We start from the raw sequence: 23,723 nt of genomic DNA, 5'->3' as shown, positions 1-23,723 counted from the left end.
TAAAGAAGATGTCCTTGAATAATAAAAACTTTCTACGACTATACGCTTTTTTAAAGGATTGTACATTATTTTTTTAGAGGTGGACGATTATACGTATAAAAAACGATGGAGTCCATTTTTTTTTATAATGCATGTTTATCGAAAAAAAGGGATAATTATTGAATTATTATATTTATTTTGAATCATTATGAGTGCATTCAAAATGTCAAAAAAGTAAATGACTGCATTTATAACATACACAATTTATTTTAAATTACAATAGAGTATAAAGGGTAAATATGGATATTAATTAAAATAACAAGGGTAATAATGGAAGAAAAAACAAAAAGCTATAAGCTATAAGCTCAAACGCTACTTGGAGTAGCTTCTGAAAAATAGCTTATAAGCTCGTTGAAATTCGTGAAATAAGCTATAAGCTCATTGTAAAAAAAGTTATCAAACAGAGCTTTTTTTGTCAAATGAGCTTATAAGCTATAAGCTATAAGCTCTTTTGGTGGCCTTACCAAACAGACCCTTATAATTGGATGAGGAAATACTAAGTTTTGTTAAAAAATCAGAACAATTATCACACTCACGAAGGGTGTGAACAACGAAAACATTACATTCAAAATTGAGATGATCCTATATAGTATTTGACTTTAGGTAGGATATTTGTGTTATCGAGAAGTTGATTCCATAAAAATATTAACACAAATGAAATAATCCAAATAGCAAATAGTACGTAACATTTTAAAAATTCAACTTCTTCCAATAACCACTTGAGGCTATAAAAGAAGACATAACAATAAATGACAAATGATATAAATTTGTTTCTTGTTCTTTTCGAATACAATCTTTGAACGGTAAAATCCAGATAACTTTTTTCAAATTTTTTGAAAAAGTTAAACTTATCCATCAAAAATTGACACCAGTGATCATTGAATATAAGACATTATGCTCCAAGATCTCAAGCCAACACTATCAGATCAACCCAAGTTGATTTTTATTGATATTTTTTTAATATTCGATATCGAATCCATTGACCGGTTCAAACAACTAGTCGGGATTCAATTGAATCCAGAGCAAAAATCTATATGGACTAATCTAACACGTGATTTATTGATATCTAGATGATTCAAGCAGAATTCCAACCTACAAAGAAGTACACTCTTAGATTACAAGTTTACACCACCACCAAGTCAATCTATTGGTTTATAACTTTTTATTTAATATAATTAGAACGCTATGAGAACATCCCTGATGAAAGTTTCATATAGAGTTTGAAGAACCATATATTAATTTTTTTAGTTCATTGGAGGAATACGATGCAGCAAAGTGAGTAACATTGAAATTGTTGGAGTATGTTTAAATAAAATACGGTAAAGTACAAATTGATCAATTAATATTTGTGAGACAACATTAAATAGAAAAAAAATATAAAATGTGGGTTTCTTAAGTGTTGAATATGTTTTTTAATATTGAAGAAAAATGTGTATGTGTTTTCTTTAGAGGCAAAATGTGTATCCGTTGAATAAAATAAGATATGATATTATGAGACTGTCTATTAGTAGTTTGTGAAATTTAAAACATGTTCCTAAAAAAAATATGGAAAATGTTAGTTAAACAGTACCCTAAGGGCATGCATTGATTAAAACATCAAAAGAAGTAAGTTTTTATTAAAAAAATAATGTAATTACTCATGATGATAAGTGAGAGTTTATATTTTTAAGATAAAAAAATTTCTAAAAAAAAAAAAGATAAAAAATACTACATTTTTAGATTTATTAACCAGTGTCTCGGAAACACATGTTAGCAAGACCTACAAAATATTACTTAGAGAAAATTCACAACATATTTATTAAATAATTCTAAAAAGTGAATTTTATCTGATAATAGATAATGAAGCTAGCAATTTGAGATGCTCTAAAGTTAAAACTTAAAAGTTAATACTAGTACACAACCTCAATCGCACTCATAAAGTTAAAAGTTAATAGTACACAACCTCAATTATACGCCATTGAATGCCTCAAAAGTCATTTCCATTAAAGAATATTTTTTGAAGACACATATCTAAATTGAAAGACATACAACAAATTATTTTACAGTTGGGTTATTCGGTTGAATTCATCAATCTTTACCAGCTGGAGTTTGGTCATTGTGGAGTTTTTTAGAACAAAAAGAAGGGTATACTATGGAGAAGTATGAGGAAGTGAAGGATATTGGGGATGGGAATTATTCAGTTGTGAGGCTTATTCGCCACAAAGAGACCAAAAGCCTCTTTGCCGTCAAGTATATCTCACGAGGCCACAAGGTATGTAGATACTTGTTATTGGTTAAATATTGATTTGATTTTTGTCTCTCACAAACTATAGTGTATCAGATTTCATTTCTGGTTTTGTTTCTAAACTATAGAAAATTGTGAGTTGTGGATGTGGATGACTTTTTTAGTGTTTCTTAATTTTCAAATGAATTCAACATATATTTACAGGTTGATGAAAGGGTGGCAAGGGAAATCATAAACCATAGAACTCTTCATCATCCAAATATTATTCAGTTCAAGGAGGTAAGTTAAGTTTATGCCGTATCTCTAAAAAGTATACTATACTTTAAATAATTAAAAATATTCCCAACGCAATATGGTACAAGTGATAGATACTTCATTAACTATTCGATTTATGGTGCGATCTCTGACATGTGTGTATGAAATTTGTTGAGAGGTCGACCCCTTAATTGTACGCGGATGATACATTCATTTACAAAAATAATAATTCAAAATATTTAATATAAAAAGTAAATATTTGTTACTGCAATAGCTGGATATAAAATAAGTTGCTTGTTTGATTTTATTTTTTTTATAAAAAAACACACCTTTATTTGATTAATATATTGCAGGTGTATTTGACTCCAACACATATTGCAATAGTTATGGAGTATGCACCTAGTGGAGATTTATTTGATTATGTTTGCAGTAAGGGGAAATTAAATGAAGATGAGGTTTACTCTCTGATTCACACCTTCCTTTTCAAGGGACCCTTCAATTTAAAATTATTATGAAAGTGTGCGGAATGCTGATGCATTGCACTAGATTACAATGTTTATGTCATTTCTTTTTTGGTCAATATGTTTATGTCATTTCTTAGCACATTATTAATTCTTTATATATATTTCTTTTTGCTCTCTTGTTATCTTCACATATTTTAGGCTCGGTTTTTCTTTCAACAAATCGTTTCAGGGGTTAGTTATTGTCATGAAATGGTAAATGAAATATTGTTTTAATTAAACATTTTTTGTTTCAATATATGTAGATAATAATAAATATAATTTTGTCTTTTTCTTTTTTGTAGGATATATGTCACCGCGACTTGAAGTTGGAGAACACATTATTAGATGGAAATCATGTCAAAATTTGTGATTTTGGATATTCTAAGGTTCAATGTATATACATTTTTTTAACAAAACGTATACTAAAATAAAACATTGAATGTTCTAACGAGTTTTAGTTTTAGTCATATCTACTGCATTCGAGGCCTAAATCAATGATTGGAACTCCATCCTACATAGCACCAGAGATTTTTTCCCGTAAAGAATACGATGGAAAGGTACTACTTAATTTGCAATATTCAAGTTAACAGAAAGGTTTAAGGATTCAATTGATGTATATTTTCTATTGGTATATAAATTTTACATCGTCATCAATCATGAATTATCAAATCATATATTTGACTATTATATATCGACCTAAACGAGTTAGACATAAATTTGATTGTCATCAATTTATAGTAAAAAAAATGTAGCACTCAAATACTCATTGTATTATACAATTAGTACTACATTTTAGGGGGGAAATTTTATTGCGAAAGGAAAATAGGAAGGAACATGTTTCAGTTTATAAAGCACTCAAGTTAATTATCTAATTTATCTAGCCTTAAAAAAGATTTTAATTTGACTTGATGTGTTTTCCTTCAGTTAGCAGATGTATGGTCGTGTGGAGTGATACTTTACATAATGCTAGTGGGAGAATTTCCATTTGGGGACCAAAAGGATATGCAAAATCTCAAGAAAATCATGAATGTACTTAATTTTCCTTTTATTTTTGCAACCCTAGTAAATAGATTTATCACATGTCTATTCTTACTAGTGATGCAACTTTTTTGCAGAAAATTATGCTTGTTCAATACAAGATCCCAAACACCGTTCACATGTCTCAAGATTGTAGCAATCTAATATCTCGCATTTTTGTTGCAAATCCAATGAGAGTATGTATATGCTTTGTTGTTGAGTAACATAAATATCATGCATTCATACATTCAACACATTGGTAACCGTCGTATCATAATCGAACATTCTCAAATACATGCATATTTTGATTTTTAGCATCCAAAATATTAAGCTTGAAAGCATAAAATGCATATCATAACATCTCCTATTTCTTTTATTTACTTAATTAGTTGTTATAAGTAATATGTCTTAAACTATATAATAATTTCATTGTAGAGAATCACCATGAGAGAAATTAAGTCCCACCCATGGTTTTTAGTGAACTTGCCTAAGGAATCAACAAAAGAGGCGCAAGGTGTCTTTAACATTGAAGAAAATAGAATCTCTTCTCTTCAAAGTATAGAAGAGATCATGAACATTGTTGATGAGGCTAAAACTCTACCCACAGCTTCTAGTTCAGATCAATTGGAGGATTTAGCTGAGGCATTAAAGAAGATGTCACTAAAGAAGAAGGCATATGTTGTTGATGAAATTAGATGTAATAAAGAAGAAGAAGTCAAGAAAGCTTAGAACATTCAATTATGTACATAGTAAGTTAGATTTTGGTTCATTTTTTTCTTCATTAATTTAAGGCATTTTTCATGTGTGTATGTTGTGTCAAAGTGGAAACTCATTCGGTTCTCACATCCAGAGTTGAAGGAAAAAATAGGTAGAGTTATTATAAATATGGAGAGTTAATTTGACTTTTCTTCATCAAAAGAACTCTAGTCTTTTGAGTATATTGGAGCTTGCAGAATTAAATAGCTTTGTGTCTCGATAGGGTTTGGAATTTTTTCGTGTAAAATTATAATTGAGAAGGTTTTAAACTTTGTTCGTGCGAAATTTGTACAAGAGGGTTTGCAATTTTCTCCCCATAAAAATTGTAGGTTGAACAATAACTTTTTTCCTGTTTAATTTTACTTCTTGTGTGGCGATTTTCCTTCTTGCTTTCCCAACAACTAACATAATAGCAATGTTCTGATCAAGGGAGCAAGAGAAGCAAGTAGTGTGCCACAATATTCATTTTGTTTGATGAGACTTGAGAGGATGAAATTCTCTTCATGACAATGTACAATCCAACTATTCGGTCCATCAGGGTTATGATTGTGCTATGGAAAAAGAAAAACCCAGTGAGATATGAGTATCGTCAAGTGCTTTTGTTGTGAAGAGTTTGATCACATACAAGAGGAGTGGACTCTCCCGTTAGAAACCCCTCCAGTGAACTTCAGTGAAATCTTGACCTTAAAGAAACAAAAGGGAGAGGGGATGTCTTAACGGTGTGGATTTCAACCAGAGGAAAGTCCAGTGAAATCTCCAATTGAGGGAATCTAAATCTTAAGTTAAATGTCTAAAATTCATAAAGGATTTGCAAAGCTTAAAGAAGAAAGCATAAAAGTTGAAGAGTGTTTATCAAAATGTGGTTAGTTAGGAGGATGATATTTACTTTGGTTAGGATGAAGTTGATAACAAAGTAAAGAAATGTGAGACTTTGAATGAAGGAACCATATGTTGTATCAAAGTGGATACTCGTCCAAGTCCCACATTAAGTATTAACAACATTAGATATAATTTTTTCCGACAATACAAGATGAACACTTTTTATTCTATAATTACACTTTTTTTTAGACAAATGGGGTGACATTATGATGTCTTAGTGCAAGACATGAAATACCTTAAGATTCAGATAACATTTACACATATTTATATTTGGTAGAAAATAGAGTGTTTTTGATGTTTTTAGTCCATTAGATATTATTATATACTCTTGATGTCCCAAATTATATGTAGTTACTAGTTTTATAATATCAATGAAATATTAGTGGTTATTTTCCTATTATACCATTTACTATTTAATGCATTTCTTCTTTCAATTCTTTAAATTTCTCTTCTCTGCATCATCAATGAATGATAATTTTGTAAAGCTACGCGTCTGTTGTTCTATCTTCCTCTTTGACTCTATATTGTTAACAATATTTATCTCCCTTTAAAGACACTAACAAAACTCGAACGAAACCTCCAAATCCAAGACTTGTCTTTTTACCACTAAACTAAATCCTTAGATTTCTATAATTACCCCTTTGTTTATAATACAAAATTGCGACCAAAATGATGTTACACATGTAATAAATTTTTGGATCAATCAACCATTTGGTTGATGATCCAATTTCTATCTATGAAAGAATTATGTTAGAAGATGTCAACTCCTCAAATGAATTTCAGTTATTTCAAGAGATAAGTCTTTATTGTTGCAAACATATACCTTGATTTATAGAAGACGAAAAAATGACACAAAAATGCAATATTGATGGGAAAACTCCCACAAAATAGTTAGAAATACACTGATATTTTATAGTTGATTGCATGGATAAAAGCATTACTATTAAAATTTTGAATGTATTTTTTTTTTTAAAAGATTACTTCCCCTCTCAAACCGTACAAAAACAATAATGGTTATAGAACTATACCCGGCAGTATGTAACACTTGAAAATAATAACCACATATTCTCCTATGTATGGTATCCAAATTCTAATCGGTAAAATATCATACTTTTGTGCATTCTTCTATTAATTTTGTATAAATCGTTCATAGTAAATAACATTAATTGTTCTTTTCTTTTTTCTTAGATGTTTTTTTTTATTTGTAATAAAAATAAATTAGGTGAGTTTGATCTCGAGGCTCAACAAAGAAAGTCTTAGAGAACGCTGAAAAAGATATTTACATGTAAATGTTTCATTTTCCTTTCAACTATTTTCCCTCTCTAAGAGTGCAGCTACTTATGACTACACATGTCCAAAAGCTTCTTCCTTCCTTCAACAATTTCATCAAAGAAATCATCAACTTTCCCTATTAGATTTTCAGCCCCACATTTCAACAATCCAAAGCAACTTTGTAACTTCTCAACTTTTGCTTGAATCTCAAACTCTGCTTCATAAACTACTATTCTCTCCAACTCCACCTTCAATTCCTCCATAGCAACCTTTGCTTGTTGAAATTCAAAGAGCAAAATCCCTGGCTGCACATTAATCTTATCAATCTCTTTTCCAACTTTATGCTGCAATCTTGCCATTGAAACCATAAAACTTGAACCAAAAACCAAGTTCCCCTCATAACCTTGATGATCAAAACATGATGAAGACCAACAATATGCAACACCACATAACAAAATCATTAGTAATAATGAACTAACTCTTCTCATCGCGTAAAGAACACCTCGAAAACCGTTGTATTCGTTTAAATTTGATTCTAAAGACATGTTCTGGTTTAGACTTTGAGACAATGCTTGAATTCTTGTTTCCATCATGCTTTTATTTTCTTCTTCCATTCCTATAATCTCCCTTTGACAAATGTTCATTGCTCTTATAACCTGCATATAGATTATAGAATATGTGTTAGACATATTGAATAAAGTTGATTGAGTTTTTCCAATACATAAAGCTTTTGAAAAATTTGTTTGTGACAAAAAAACGGCTTTTGACAGAAATTTGGAACATAATTGTATACCTTTAAAAAAGGGCTTTGGATTGACTGAAATCACAATCCACACATTCGCACGGTCAGTATATCAATCGGTTGATGTTGGTCAAGATTGAACGATCCAGATTTCGAGGTTTGGTATTTTAGATTAAAAAAAGAATCAAATTTGCATTGAAATGTGAACTGTTTGATCTCAATCCAATAACCACCGATATGCTGACCGCATGAATGCATGGGATTGCTGTCTTCAGACAATCCAAATCCCCTCAAAAAGATTCTAAATCAAAGTCGCAATCGCGGTCACATTGTGGTATTTGATATTATGGATAATTACAATCAATCAGTTGATACTATCTCAACTGTAGTTAGGTTGTAGCGGACAAAGACATCAGAAACCTTGATGGCGCGACTAAAATTAGTGAATTACAATTGTAAACCCTCTTTTCAAGACGTTTTGTGTGAAAGTATACCAACCTGATGTGAAACCTCTGGAGTCAAATGGTGGAATCCATCCAATGAGGTAGCAATATTAGAGCCAGCTGAAGAATAGTTCTCAATTCCAGAAATGGAAGATTTGAGTACATGACAAATATCCCAAAGCCTTGAGCTTTCATCCATGTATTCATCCAACCATTTCCCTCCAATTGGTAAACAAAGGTTTTGTACCAAAAGTGTTAACTGAGAATGAAAGGATTGTAGAGATGAAAGCACCTCAGAAATGAATTGAATTGACATGAAGTTATGTGAGAGGATCAAGGATTGGTGAAGAACATTGAGTCCTTGAGTAAGGAAGGTATAGAAGCCATTGATAGAAGAAGAGTTTGTGCATGAATTAGAAGACATGATGGAATTGAAAGGTAGGGAAAAGAGAGTGGAGTTGAAGGAAAGTTGATTGAGATTGATGGATTTAAATAATTGGAAGATTAAGGGAAAAAAGATGCAATAATTAAACAAGTGGGCTGCTAAGAGGTTTCTAACCTTTTATGGTGTTAAGTTACTATTTGTTGGGTGTAATTATGACTGTTCCTTATAGAGTGGAGAGGATGATTAGGAATCTTCTGTTTTTACTTTTTTATTTTGAAACGTTTAAGAGATATAATTTTAGATCATGTATTGAGCATATAATATAGGCAGCACTTAAATCAAACAGTGTTCATATACATATGTCTGTTATTCTTTCAAGATTTTAGTATATGCTTCCTGGTTTTGAAAGTGAATTTGACTGCTTAGATTGAGATTCTGCTTTTCATTCCTCAGTTTTGATTTGATTCTTGTTGGAATATTTTTGGATAAGAAACTTCATTGATTAGAGTCTTTGATATCTCATTGGTTCTACATAATATTCTCACAAATTTTGTTTATTTGAATTAAATATGAGACTAATCTCCATTAGAGTGTTACTTTTGCAACTTAAAACTATTCATCCATCTCCAACAGCTGTTATGTAGAGATTGAATCACAATCTTTCTCCACAAACTCAGCATTGTTTAATCAACTCAATCACATTATTAAGATTCTAGTTAGATTAAAAAAAACTTTCATTTAGCTTCTTTTAATATTTTTATATGATCTTTCTTCCTATTATGACTTCTACAATGACAACAGTGCACCTTTTTGTCTTGGTACTGTTGTTAAAAGAAGTGGTATAGAGTCCAATTTGGTTCTTTTTGAAAAAAAGAATAGTAAATGATAGCGTTAGCATTTTGTCCATTACAATGGAGATTCTTCTTTTCTTATTTAGCACTCAACATTCTATTTTGTGCACCTAAAGAAAAAGAATTGAGCCCCCTCATTTACATGAATTATATTTACCACCCCAAACATGTGCAAATGGATCTCAAAACAGCAAGCTTCCACATACACGGATATGCACGGTGCTCCCTTTTAGTATGCAAGAATGGTGAAGTATAAAACAGCTCATAGGGGTGGGAGATACTTTTCCCACCCCAAAACCACTTAGGATGTACATGTTCGGGGAAAAAAACACAGTTTTTACGTTCTTCGGACATGTACTTCCGGACAAAAATACAGTTTTTGTTATATTAGAAGATGCACTTCCCAAGGTTTTTAGCAACATTGGGGTGAACAAAGTTTCTTTCTAAAAGTCACACATTAATAAGTTAATGGCAATGCTTGTTTTAAGGTTCGAACCCGGATCACTTCAGTGTCCCTTAATTCACCAACAGAGTTGCCTATTTGGAAGGATTGGTTGGAACTTGGAAAGAAGAGTAGAAGACATTATCCTACACATCATGACACAGTGATGCACAGAAAGGATCATAGATTTCTGAAACAAATATAAATGTGCACAACACAACATTGCCTCTCTTGTTCACCATGAATTCCATGTCCTCATTCAATGGATCTTAATTAGTCAAATCCGTTGAATGATTAGGAGATTGCATTGCATTGATTCTTGATCATCGCCTAAAACTTGTACACTGAATCTTGTTGCTTCAAAATCAAGGTCAGTGCCACTCTACTGTTTTATCACTCACCCTACAGGTCCAAGTTCAAATGCTAAGACAATACTACAGAGAACTGCAAAAGTTTAATAAAATATTCACCTAGCACCCTGAAATAATTTAGTACTATTAAGAAAATATTAGAATTGATAGTGAAGCCTATTTCAACTCATTTCTTTGAGTGCAAGATTGGCTTTGTAACTCATTACAATTAACAAGTCACTGTGCAATATGTAAATCATTATAGAGAAGTCTTCACTCAACAGAATGTGTCAATTATTCTCATTTTTTTCACGTCTTTTATCAGTTTTTCTCCTTTCATATCCTTTCTATTGAAGTCTCCACAGGCTTTATCGAAAAATGATTATATTTGTATGGTTTGATCCTAAGGAATACCATAATGGAAGCAACATAATTTTGGAGGCTAATGTGGTATAATGCAACTGTCGTAAATTTAGTCAACTAAAAGTATAAAGAGAAAGTTAAGGAATGCACCTCTATGCAAGCTTCAACTAGAGCAACATGAAAATCCCTAAAGCCATATGCTCCCAAGATCACCACCATAAAACGTATCTGATATACTTCAAATGATTGACTCATAATAAACGTGATCAAAATGAAGTCCTTAACATTCAGTCAAATCTCAATGAAGTCCCAAAAAAGTCTTTTCAGATCTTTACATATTACAACCAGTACAGGGAAGTTACAGCAAGCTTACAAGTAGATAAGCTAAAGTATTACAACTTCCACAAACATGTTCCACAACATGGAAATTTCACAATTGGCTAGAAACTGTAAAATGAAAATGAATGATAATATAAAAGACAAAATGAACTACAGTTGGATGCTGCACTTCAAACAAACAGAGATTAGATTCTGTTGAAAATGACCATTTTGATCACAACAATACACGTGCGATAACAGGAAGAGAGTAACCTAGTGCCACATAGATGAGAACATTATGATAGATGAGTTGTTCCAGAAGACAAGATAGGATTAGATATGTAAGGGACAAAATTAGGGATGTCCCTACGATAGAGAAGAAGATAAAATCTCTTTGGTCATATATATAAACAAAAACACTACAGTAAGTAGAATATTCCAATAGTTAGAGGGAAAAGAAGACCAAACAACCTATAGGTCAAATCAAACCATTGAAATACTTTTGGAGGTAAACTGTCTTAATTAGACCAAATACATGAGAAAACTTTACAGCGTTGACTGATTAATTTAACCAATCTTGTCTGGTGGGAAAGGATTGTTGTTTTTGACTTCTTGTTGTACAATTTCCAATCTAACAATAAAGTAGATAATCTATCATTTACAAAAAATACATAAATATGCTAAACTTCTTCATACAAATAAATCCTCTCTTTGAAAAAAAAAATACCTTAAACTTTTAGCAAACCATAAGATGATTTCACTATAAAGTTGAATCACCATTGGCAAACATGCGATTCCCTACAGCTATTGGCCTATCTGGAATTGGTGGAACCTCAATGTCCCCTTCTAGCATCTTCAAAGCATCCAAAATTGTGGGCCGTAAAGCAACCACTACATGACAGCACAAAATTCCAACCATCAAAAATCTCTCCATTATGCTTCTAGTGGAGTTTCCATCCAATAATATAGAAGCATCCAAAGCCTTCATCGTGTTTCCAGATTTTATCAACGACCAAACCCAATCCGTGATCAAGAAATTAGGCTCTCCAGACGAAGACAACTGAAGAGCCTTTTTTCCACACATTATCTCAAGAACAACCACGCCAAAACTATAGACATCACTCTTCTCGGTTAACTGACCATAAAGTGCATATTCTGGAGCTAGATATCCACGAGTTCCGGCTACTCTAGTATTTGGCTGAGACATATTTTGACTGTAGTCCTGTTTCGCCAGCCCGAAATCTGCAACCCTTGCTCTCATACCTGCATCAAGTAGTATATTGGTAGCTTTGATATCTCTGTGATAAACAGGAGGTTTAACTCCAAAGTGCAAATAAACCAAAGCGTTCGCTACATCCAAGATTATGTTTTTTCTTTGAGACCAAGTCAAAGATTGTTTTGCATTTTGGTTATCCATTTCAGGGAAAAGATGGTCTTTAAGACTACCATTCGGCATATAATCATAGACAAGATACTTTCCAATGTACTCAGGATTGTCATCTTCACCAACAACACAGCATCCTCTTAGCGGCACCAAATTGCGATGCTTCAAGCTACTAACAATCCCCACCTCTCTGTAAAACTCAACATCTCCTTGATAATCAGATTCTTCAATCCTTTTAACCGCAACAATCGTCCCATCCGGTAAAACTCCCTTGTAAACCGAACCAGACCCACCTCTTCCAATGAAATTTTGGGCCGAAAAGTTGTCAGTAACCTTCACAAGATCCTTAAAATCAAACCAAATCAACCCACTTTTAGGCCTAACTCTTAAACTAAAACTAGGCTCTTGTGAACCACCATTATGTGATAACAAATTTTCATTGTTTCTTTTCTTCACCCACCAAATATACCAAAAATACAATAACCCTAACAAAAATAATAAAAACACAAATGAAGCTACAACCAATCCAATAACAAGAGCATGATGATGATGTTCCTTTTCAGAATCCTCATGTGGAAGCAACAAAATAAGAATACAAGCCAAAACACCTGTACTCTCAGGACCAAGTTTATTCACAATTCCAGCAATATATAGTATTGTAAAATAAAAACAATCTTGAGAATGTGAACTATTACCATCCAGTTTAGTCAGCATCTGTTGAACCTTAAACCCTTGATTTTTACAAACATGACAATGATCTGAATCTGTTAAATCTGGTTCACAAACATTATCAAGAACTGTTAAATCTGCTGAATCAACTTTGTTAAGCCAATCTTGTTTTGTTTGAATTTGAGCACATGTGTCTGGTGTGGCAACAAATTGAGATGGATCAAAGCATGAAGAGACAAGGTTGTTGGGAAGTGAAATTGAAGTGAGGCTAGTTTGGTAATTATGTAGACAAGAACTTGAGGTAGTTATGTTGTGAAAATTGAAAAGTGAGTTTTTATTGAGATTTTCAGCAAGTGCTATACCAAAGAGAGATAAGAGAGTTTTACAACAAAGAGTTTCTTGTGTTTCTGTTTTGGATGTTAAAGGTTTGAAGTTAAGACAAAGAGATTTGTTCCAAGGCACTGTTTGGACAAATTTCATGGACACTGGACATGTTGTTGAGTTTGATGCATCTGTTATAACTATGATGAGAAAAACAAGGAAAAGAACCAAACTAGATTTCATTATTTGGAAGCTTAAAAAGCTGTGTTAAAGAGGACAGGTTAGATATGTTTGGTTTCTATTTTTGCATGTGGTTGGTTGATATGCCATGTGGTGGAGTAAGTTTGAATCCACAGAAAGAGAAAACACAATGAAATTCTCCTGTCACAAATTTGTTTGGTGGCCATTTATATTTAGGGTTAATTAAGTTTTTAGTCCCTATAAATATTTACAGTTTTGTTTTTAGTCTCTACAAAATAAAATCATAATTTTTAGTCCCTGTGACATTTTCCTTAAGCATTTTAGGGATTAAAAATGTTGATGGAAAAATTTTATAGGGACTAAAAATGCTGTTGAAAAATTTTATAGGGACTAAAGAGTGTGATTTTATTTTGCAGGGACTAAAAACAAAATTCTGAATATTTATAGGGACCATTTACTTAATTAACCCTTATATTTATCATTTAATATAAGATCAAAAGCACCTACTACGTAGACATTTCTTTTAAAAAATTAATTACTCAACTAAAGTCTAAAAGTGACTACAACAAATTTTAATTACTATATTAATCTACTAGATTATGTTTTAAAGCGCGTGTTAAAGAGTAAATTAGTTGAATGTTCGTTTATATTAAATCTCCAGAAGGTTGTTTCTTTTTATATTTAATTGAATTACTTTAATTGAATAATAATGCATTTTAAAGAATAATATCATGGTATTTTATGATGCAAATCTTAGTCGGGCTCCTGAATTTAAGGACTGCATCAAACATAAAACAAAACACACTAGTACAAATTTTGTCAACTTCAAATCAAACATCCATAAATTGTGACAATCTAAAGTGAATTAAACGTATTCTCTGAGGAGCCAAGACTGACTCAAGTGTTGAAGTTGTACACCAACCCCTCTCCTCAACCTAGGGGTGGACAGATTGGGCCGACCCGTCCAAAACCGGCCGGCCCGCAAGCAAAAAGAGGATAACGGGCGGGTCGAACCGGGTTCGACGGTTCAGCGGGTTTGCTGGTTCGATTTAGGATGGGTTTGCTGGTTCGACCGAAACCGACCTATCACTTCAATCCATTCAATTTTTGAGACAATGAATGCTCTCTCTACCTCCCTCTGCTAGTAGGTTGACCTCGAGACACACAATAAATTGAGATATTATTATTATTTTATTACTACTCCCTCCGTCCCGGAATATCTGACCTATTTACTAAAAAAAGTGTCCCAAAATAATTGAGTCATTTCAATTTTCAATACAACTTTCATCATTCCCAATACAATATAACTCTAATTAATACTACTTTCATCATTCCCAATTCAATATATTCAACTTTCCTCTTTATTTATACATTTTTCTTAATCTGTGTGAAAAACCAAACTGGCTGATATATTCCGGGACGGAGGGAGTAATAAATAACAATCAATATCTTTTTTTACTAACAATCAATCCTTTTTTATAAAAAATATAAACCGGACCCTTGAAAACTGGAAAGTACCACACTAGAAAATTGAAAATAAGCAATTACTGCATGTTTCTCTTTCTCTCTCTCTTGAAACCCAGATTTAGAGACTTGAGAAACTTCACAATACTACACCATTGATGCATGTTTCACAACCTTCAAGCTTCTAACATTCAAAACTATAATCTTTTCAGGATTGTTCCTTCTTCCTCGCATGGGTTACCGGTTCTAAAAACTCCTCCTGTTCCTCTTCTCTTCATGTTTCCCTCCGTCTCTTCTCTTCCATAATCTTTGCCTTTATCTACTGCTAAACAACTATGAAAGCCTTTTCCCTTTCCCTTTTAATTTCTTGAATAAGTTGAAATGTTTGTATCAACACCAAATCTGTCTTCATGTAAATCAAGTTGAGATTCATCTTTGTAGATCTACATATTCGAGTGTTGAATCTGACTTTTTCTCTTCTTGAATTTGATTCTATTAGATTTTTTTCTTTCTTTCTTTAATCTTCCACCGTCGAAGTCCGACCGACGCAACCGCTCACACCGAAAACCCGAAAATTACGGGGAACCGATTCTGAAACGGACGAAAACGGTGATTGTAATGTCACCCGTGGTTTCCGGCGGATTGAGGTTTTGGGCCCGAACCCCGCCCGAACCCGTCCGCTGTCCACCCCCGCATCCAATCAACTCTTGTCAATGTCTTCAAGTCCACTTTGGATCATTGGCACGGTCCAAGGAAACGAGATCTAAACCACACACCATGACCAACTATCAGACTATTTATTCCCTTAGCCTCAATTTGAGGATTGTTGTTCATGTACACAAAAAATCTCTCATTACATGGAATCGAGACCGATGATAGTTTATAGGCAACACTCACACTTCTCAATTCAACAAAACACTGTTTAAAAAGGATAAAATGTAAGGGCACACACAAAGTGTAAATTAAAGTAAAAATTACCTAAAAAAAATTGTGAATTTCATATAATTGAAATAAATATTAATTTTCAAAAAAGAAAAATAGTATACTTTAAAGAGGATTTTATCAATTTTACGATTCAAAGAATTAGAAATTAGAAAAGTGACTTTAATGGTATGTCACATGCACACTCATCACCAGCTTGAAGAGCCACATGTTGACGTCCTTGAGGACTGTCTCTCAAACTCGGAACAATGCATCTTAGTTCAAGAAACAAGAAGAACAAACATTTTGACATTTAAAATGTGATACATTAACGATGAACAAAATTAAATCAGAGTTGTGAAAGTTGCTGATGCATGTCTATTTCAGACATTAAATATCAAAATCTTTAATTTCTTTCTTCTTTTTAGAGGAAAAACTTTCATTCTAATATATTTGGCTAAAACACCAAAGAACGATAACTGAAAGAAGAAGAAAAAAAACCATTTCAAAAATATAATTAAAAAAATACATCTTGGTCCACAAATCTTAACTCAACTGACAAAATGTTAAAATTATTACATCAAATGTCATGACCACTCCACTTATGTGTGTGATGTTGAGTCATGCTCAGGCCTATCAAACAGCGGTGGAGCTAGCACTAGTTTTACGAGGGTCAAATATAAAGAAGAAAAAAATTAAACACTAATATACGAAACTTAATTACTTTTACTCATATTTAATGAAACTGCAACAAAGAAAATAAAAGCTAACAATAGTTATTTATTAAAGTTGAGCTGTAAGGAGTTTTTAGAAGTTAAATTTATCCATAATTGACACTAAATTAATAGATTATCAATATTTTATAATATCATCTCTGATTTAATCAACAAAATTGTTTGGAGCAGCCAAATAATATCTTAATGGGGTAGCTACGTATATACCTAAGTTAAATATTTAAGAATTTTTTTCTTTTAGGGTAGTCAATGCTACCTCATGGTTGTGAAGCCCTTCGCCCTTGCTATCAAAGCTTGTCTGGTCTAGTCTGGTCTATTTCCATCCCCAGTAACATCTTAGAAAGATAGTGTCATGAATTTGAGATGGTAATAAATTCTATTTCTCTTATCCCACTTTTATGGTTCGTTGAAAGTATTTATTTTCAAACCAATTAGTCTAATGTAAAATGGATTTTACAATTTACGATTAAAAAAATTACAAATTATAAAAGTGATTTTTATGTGTTATACTTTTTGTTGGTTTGATTAATTTTGCAAAGCAGTTATGTCAAGAAAGAGGTGATCTTATCTTCAACGTAGTTTCCAATACCCTCACACAGTCACACTGCCTCTATGCATAAAGAAACCTGTGGGGGTCACCCACCCATGTGGACATGCAGAGACCGACCACCCCGCAACTCAGTCTTGCGAGGTACCACCTCCCAGCACACAACACCAACTTGCGGGGTAACTCCTAATCCAAAATAATATTTAAATTATTTTAAGTTCTATCATAAAATCTTCTCTCAACCACATAAATAGTTACTTTCTTCATCAAACTTACCACCTCACAACTTCTCTATAAATACCATGCATCTTAATTTACCATCTTCACTCACAAACTTAACTCTCAAATCTCTCACTCTTGCATAGTTTTCTTATATTACCTTTCTTCTCACTCAATGGCATATTTATGGATGGAAGAAAATCACAGGTCTAGACCTCAACACGTTAAAAAATGGGTAACATTTTTATTTGTTTTTAAATATTTTCATTTTTCTGTTTTTTTTAGTTTATATAATATTTTCGTTTTTTCTTATTTCTGTTTTTTTTTTTATTATTTCAGGTTATTTTAGTCCATTTTATATTTAAATACTTTTTGGATTTCGATAACATGTTTATTTGTTTAATAGTTATTAATTAGTTTTTTTTACGTGATAGTTATTAATTAGTTGAGAAATGATATTTGAACAACCACTTTTAAACTACTTTTGTGACAACTTTCTCTCTCATACTCACATTATACTTTTATTCTCTCTCTTCCTTTTTCTCTCTCTATTGTTATTGTCCAATAAGAAGAGAGAAAAAAAGGTTGTCATTAAAGTTGTTTGATTTTAGTTGTCAAAATATCACTCCTCTAATTAGTTACAAAGTGCTAGTACATTATATCATATATTCATTTCATTCATATTTGTTTTTTTTAGAAGGAATTTCATTCATATTTGTTATTAATTAGTTACAAAGTGCTAGTACATTATATCATATATTCATTTCATTCATGTTTGTGTATTTTTTAACCGCTAGCTAGTTCATTTGATTTCTCCTAAAAACTTTATAAATCAGATCTGATGAAAACTATTTTGAGCCATGTCAAAATGTAACGGTAGTCCTTAAACTATAGAAGTAAAATAAGTTTCATAACCAAAGCATAAGTTTGAATGAGTACAATAAAGAAGGAAGAAGTAGAGAGAATCCAGAAAAGGAGAATAGGGATAGAAAAGAAGATGATTATGACATCACAATTTTCCATCCTTTTTCCGTTGGCTTTCTCTTATTTATAAGAGTCCACATTTACATTTCCTATAATACCCCTTCAACTCTTTGACTCATTACACAAAACAAGATGAAAACTCATTTTAGTGCCCGTCAAGCTTTAAACTATTAATTAAACTGAAATAATAAAAAAAACGAAAATATATTAAAAAAAAATGTTATAGAAATTTAGGCAGTTCTAATATAGTAATATGCTAAGTTAGAGAACCAAGCTTTAATAATTTTTGTTTACTTATTAATTATATATTTTTATTAGGGTTAATTATGTTTCTAGTCCCTATAAAATAGCGACCTTGTGAGTTTAGTCCTTACTTAATTTTAATAGCATTTTTAGTCCCTAATTTTGTTTTTCTGCACTGAGTATTAGTCCCTACTCAATTCAAATTTGTTTAATTTATGCTTAAACTCTTAAATTTTTGAACAATTTTTTGCATACATGTTTAGAACATTACTAAAAGTTCCTCCGCAAAAAATTATCGCAAAATTTGATTTCTACATCCAGATTTTATTACTTTTTATCTTTAACTTTTGTCGTTTTAAAAAATTCATATTTAATTCATTTCATGTCAGAAAATTCTAAATTTTAGTAAACGAACCTTTCATAGTGTTCTAATCTTGTCTTAAAAAACTCGTTCAAAAATTTAAGAGTTTAATGATAATTAATCAAACTTTGTTTTAGCAGGGACTAAAATTATAAGTAAATTTTTTTTTATAGGGACTAAAAATGCTATTAAAATTAAGTAAGGACTAAATTTACAAGGTCGTTATTTTATAGGGACTAGAAACATAATTAACCCTTTTTATTATATTATGTCTTTTTTTGCTGTTATAGGATGATCAAAGCAAAAAATTGGTGTCTCGTACGCAATCCAATCATGTACCAAGTCCATATATCAAAGACTACTTAAAACAAGCCGGGTTTCATCATGTTTGTGAAATAGAAAATTATAAAATGGATAAAGGTATCCTAACAGCTCTAGTTGAACGATGGAGACCGGAAACACACACTTTTCATTTTCCGACGGGTGAATGTACCATCACATTGGAAGATGTATATATGTTATTAGGTTTAAATGTTGGAGGTTTTCCCGTGACCGGCATGGCAAGCATTGGCTGGTCATGGTGTGAAGAAGTGTTGGGAGTTGAAATTCCAACGGAGGCGAAAGATGGTAATTTTTTGAAAATACCGTGGCTAAAAAAAACCTTTATAGGCCTCACTGAAGATGCGTCGGTTGACAAAAAAATACAACATACTAGAGCACACATCCTAATTCTTATTGGCGGTTTTTTATTTCCAAATACATCTGGAGATACAGTACATTGCAGTTGGTTGACTCTGTTGTCTGATTTTAACCGGACAAGGCAATATAGTTGGGGATCAACAGTTTTGGCTACCCTATATCGAGGCATGTGCGAAGCATCACAAGCTGGGTATGCAACTCTTTCCGGATGTACTTTCCTTCTACAAGTTTGGGCATATTCTAGGTTGGATTATATCGCTCCCCAAACTCACAACGAATTCACATTTCCGTTCGCAACAAAGTGAGTATAGTTAATTAATATCTTTATAGTAATTTTCGTTCACATTATCCCTTTAGAAATTCATTTTAACCAAGTTACTAATTGATTTATATATTTTGTTAGATGGACAGGACGTGGTGCAAATTACTATAAAAATCCAAGGCATTCGGTCCAGAGCTTTCGGCTGCTTCTTGACCACATCCAACATGATCAAGTAATATATCCTCACTTTTTCATATAAATCTTACAAAAAAATCAATAACAATAAACTAACAAATATCGTGTATGCCAGTTTATATGGAGGCCATACCGTGAACTTGAGTACGACGCTCCAGAGGACTTTTGGTTATGGTCTGCAACCACATATCTTATCTGTTTTGACAAAGTAGAATGGCACTCAACAAATAGGGTCAAACTCCAGTTTGGTTTGCCCCAAGATATACCAGCTCCCCCAAGGGACATGCGATCGTACCACCACGTAGACAAGCGAACTAAGCATTGGAACGCCTCATATCAATCATTATGGCCAGATGAGTACGAACATTGGTTGAATCGACTTCAATGGGTTTTAGATGGTATGCCGCACCCCAGGTGGAGAAGACCACTGCCGAATATATTCAATGGTTTAAAACAATATGCAATCCAAATGTGCATATTTGTGAACATCATTGCCCCCGAGAAACACAGCTGACCACAACCACCGTATAACGAGCTGAGGAATGTTGAATGGGAAAATCTCTAGTTAAAGGATCAAATTTAGAATTTCTCTATATCTTTCGCACACTTAGCTGAAAACTGAGAAATCCTATGTTTTTGTTAAATTTGTGTTGTATATTCATCTTCTTACTGGATGCCATTAGTCTCAAAAGAAATATGATTACAGTTAGAAACATGAATATCAACAATTATATTAGATTGGTGTAATGCTGTCTATTGTGTATATGGCATGATTCTGGTCGGTATGCTTAGTTTAATGTTATCTGTCATCAGAATTTGATGTTTGTTACTTTCATAGTTACCACCATTCTTGGTTACAACTAAAACTCACATTATACAACTCAACAGTTGAAAATTTGTAGTGTTAAGTTGCATCAGTATTTTTAAAATTAAGAATGGGTCATGTCGTGTGCGAGATTAGGGATTTTTCAAGCTACATGTGTTGATTTGTACATAATTGGTGTGCTTTTTATCGAAAAAATATTCCTTATCATTGAGGCAAACAGATTAACTTGTTTGCAGCAGCCAATAATGATGTATTGACTTTGAGCCTGGAAATGTTATACTAATGTTTTGTACCTTAATGAAAATTGAGTTGAGTCATAGTTTACTTCTACTACAAGCAATCACTATTGGCTTTCTGTTTCATCCATTAGATCGTAATAATAATAATAACAACAACAGTTACATTTTATACATAATTTTCTTAAAATTTTGATTTTCACTGTTTTGCAGAATCATCATTAGTAAACATGTGGTGCTCAAGAGTCATCGGCCTATCAGGAATTGGCGGAACTTCAATATCTCCTTCTAACATCTTCAAAGCATCCAAAATTGTTGGCCTTGAATCAGCTATTACATGAGAAGACAGAATTCCAACCAGCAAAAACCTCTGCATTATATTTCTACTATTGGATTTTCCATCATCCACCAAGATAGAAGCATCCAAAGCTTCTGCTAGGTTTCCTGATTTCATTAACGACCAAACCCAATCCGTGATCAAGAAATTAGGCGTTCCGGATGAAGACGACTCGAGAGCTTTTCTTCCACACATAATCTCCAAAACAACCACACCAAAGCTATAGACATCGCTCTTCCCGGTTAGCTGACCATAGAGTGCATATTCTGGAGCAAGATATCCATAAGTTCCAGCTACTCTTGTATTTAGTTGAGACCTACTTTCACTGCTTTCTTTCGCCAGCCCGAAATCTGCAACCCTTGCTCTCATATCTGCATCAAGTAGTATATTGGTGGCTTTGATATCTCTGTGATAAATAGCAGGTTTAACTCCAAAGTGCAAATAAACCAACCCACGTGCCACATCCAAGATTATGTTTTTTCTTTGAGGCCAAGTCAATAATTTCTTTTCGTTTTTGTTGTCCGAGGATGGAAAGAGATGATCTTCAAGGTTACCATTTGGCATATAATCATAAACAAGATACCTATTTTTGTGCTCTTGATTATGATCCTCATCAACCACACAACACCCTCTTAGTGGCACTAGATTGCGGTGCTTCAAGTTGCCAATAATCTCCACTTCAGTATAGAACTCATCATCCCCTTGAAAATCAGATTCTTCCATGCTTTTAACAGCAACAGTTGTGCCATCAGGTAGAATGCCCTTGTAAACTATCCCAAATCCACCTCTACCAATATAGTTTTGGACTGAGAAATTGTTAGTCGCCTTTACAAGGTCATCAAATTTGAACCAGATTGATCCTGTTTTTGGTCTCAATCTTGGAGCGGACCTTTGTTCACTTGGATCGGCAAGGTCTAGAAAATTTTCCGTACTTATTCTCTTTATCCTCCTAGTGTGCCAAAAATAGTAGGCAAACAAAGAGAACATGATAACGATGAATCCGACTGAAGCTCCAATTAACCCAAAAACAAGAGCATGATGGCTCTTTTTTCTGGAACCCACTTGAGAGTTAAGAGGCAATTCAAGAATGCATGACATAGCACCGTTGCTTTCAGGGCCAAACTCATTCACAACTCCAACAATATAAATAATGGTGAAGTAAAAGCAATCTTTGGAATGCGAACTATTACCATCAATTCGATTCAGCGTCTCTTGAACCTTTAGTCCCTGGTTAACACATGCATCACAATTGGTAGAAACACTAAGGTCTGGTTTACAAGAAGTGTTGAACAATGGTGCAGGACCAACCCTGCTGATCCAATCTTGCTTAGATTGAATACGAGCACATATGTTGGGAGTGATAACAAATTGAAGTGGATCAAAGCATGAAGACACAAGGTCATTGTTAAGTGAAAGGGAAGTGAGCTTAGTTTGGAAGTCTTGAAGGCATGAGGTAGAGGTAGGAAGATTTGGGAGTTGGAAAAGAGAGTTCTTCTTGAGATTTTTTGCTAGTGCTATCCCAAAAAGGGACAACAAAGTTTGACAACATAGAGCTGTTTGTGCTTTGTTTTGGGATTGCAAGGGTTGGAAGTTAAGGCATGTTGAGGTGTTCCAAGGAACTCTTAACACATAATTCATGTCAACTGGACATGAAGAATTGTTGGCAGAGGGAGAGGGAGCTGCTGAGATTGAATTTGTAGACAAAACAAAGATCACTAAAACCACAAAAATGGACTCCATATGTATGACACTTGATGAAATCTTAGCTATTTGTGGTGTCTTAAGGTTTTGTGTTTTTTGGGGGTATTTATGCATGTGGTGTGAGAAACTGAGAATGGATTTGGAGTATAGTTGACTTGACTCATTGACACTTGATGGCGATACCATTAATAAAACTCTACACAGCAGAAGAACCGGTCATGGTCATGGTCTTGTTTCATCATTTAAATTCTTGTTTGGCTACAAAACTGAATTCAACGCTGCAATGAATTTTGAGAAAATGACATTTACCAATAAAAAGGGCAAATACACATTTAAGAAAAATTGAATTGCTAATTTTTTTTTTTTAAAGGACAGTGAATTGCTAAATGAAAAACTATTCCCTTCATAAAAAAATAATCTTATTTGAAGATTTGAACTTTGCTTGTTACGTTGTGGTCTATCCCTCCCATTGCCTTAGACCCAACCCTATTGGTAATGAAAAACTAGTTTTATTCACACATGGAATCAAATTTTACCATTTCATTGTTTGTATAGATATTTTTAAAAAAATAACATTATG

The 23,723-nt window shown here is 32.8% G+C and overlaps 2 protein-coding genes and 2 pseudogenes across 7 annotated transcripts; 1 reads left to right on the top strand and 3 right to left on the bottom strand.

The window, feature by feature from the left end:
• The first annotated feature begins 1,941 nt into the window (after positions 1 to 1,941).
• On the top strand, positions 1,942 to 5,079 carry LOC146933428 (serine/threonine-protein kinase SRK2A-like). 4 transcript variants are annotated; one of them, XM_085705210.1, is made up of 9 exons: positions 1,942 to 2,290; positions 2,468 to 2,542; positions 2,872 to 2,973; positions 3,181 to 3,234; positions 3,324 to 3,407; positions 3,486 to 3,578; positions 3,946 to 4,050; positions 4,137 to 4,235; positions 4,474 to 5,079. In XM_085705210.1, exons 1-9 carry the CDS (start codon positions 2,171 to 2,173, stop codon positions 4,765 to 4,767), a joined length of 1,026 nt encoding a protein of 341 aa, XP_085561336.1. In that variant the 5' UTR covers positions 1,942 to 2,170; the 3' UTR covers positions 4,768 to 5,079. The 4 variants fall into 4 exon arrangements, with proteins under 4 accessions (XP_085561336.1, XP_085561337.1, XP_085561340.1 ...); XM_085705211.1 differs by lacking the exon at positions 3,181 to 3,234; XM_085705214.1 differs by lacking the exon at positions 4,474 to 5,079 and having other exon boundaries at positions 4,137 to 4,277.
• Positions 5,080 to 6,784: 1,705 nt separating this feature from the next.
• Positions 6,785 to 11,167, bottom strand: LOC146933427 (uncharacterized). The gene is made up of 2 exons (XM_085705209.1): positions 8,186 to 11,167; positions 6,785 to 7,601 (listed from the first exon to the last, which is right to left on the bottom strand). The coding sequence occupies exons 1-2, from the start codon at positions 8,552 to 8,554 to the stop codon at positions 7,008 to 7,010; spliced, it is 963 nt and encodes a 320-aa protein (XP_085561335.1). The 5' UTR covers positions 8,555 to 11,167; the 3' UTR covers positions 6,785 to 7,007.
• A 146-nt stretch (positions 11,168 to 11,313) lies between these two features.
• On the bottom strand, positions 11,314 to 13,469 carry LOC146933426 (putative receptor-like protein kinase At1g11050 pseudogene; annotated as a pseudogene). The gene has a single exon (XR_015007461.1). The product of XR_015007461.1 is annotated as a putative receptor-like protein kinase At1g11050 pseudogene (transcript).
• A 7,720-nt stretch (positions 13,470 to 21,189) lies between these two features.
• LOC146933425 (putative receptor-like protein kinase At1g11050 pseudogene) lies at positions 21,190 to 23,224 on the bottom strand (annotated as a pseudogene). Its single transcript, XR_015007460.1, has one exon. The product of XR_015007460.1 is annotated as a putative receptor-like protein kinase At1g11050 pseudogene (transcript).
• Between the last annotated feature and the right edge of the window lie 499 nt (positions 23,225 to 23,723).

This window comes from Medicago sativa, chromosome 4 (genome assembly GCF_051527215.1).
Source record: "Medicago sativa cultivar Bolivia chromosome 4, Bolivia_mono, whole genome shotgun sequence".
Taxonomy (NCBI): Eukaryota; Viridiplantae; Streptophyta; class Magnoliopsida; order Fabales; family Fabaceae; genus Medicago; species Medicago sativa.
Note: the sequence above shows the minus strand (reverse complement) of the source record. Positions and strands in the feature narration are given on the sequence as shown.

Coding starts and splice junctions, on each gene's coding strand:
- LOC146933428 (XM_085705210.1), top strand. CDS start 2,171: ATGGAGAAGTATGAGGAAGTGAAGGATATTGGGGATGGGAATTATTCA. Junction 2,543..2,871: donor ATATTATTCAGTTCAAGGAG/GTAAGTTAAGTT, acceptor AATATATTGCAG/GTGTATTTGACTCCAACACA. Junction 3,235..3,323: donor TTAGTTATTGTCATGAAATG/GTAAATGAAATA, acceptor TCTTTTTTGTAG/GATATATGTCACCGCGACTT.
- LOC146933427 (XM_085705209.1), bottom strand. CDS start 8,554: ATGTCTTCTAATTCATGCACAAACTCTTCTTCTATCAATGGCTTCTAT. Junction 7,602..8,185: donor CTCCAGAGGTTTCACATCAG/GTTGGTATACTT, acceptor ATCTATATGCAG/GTTATAAGAGCAATGAACAT.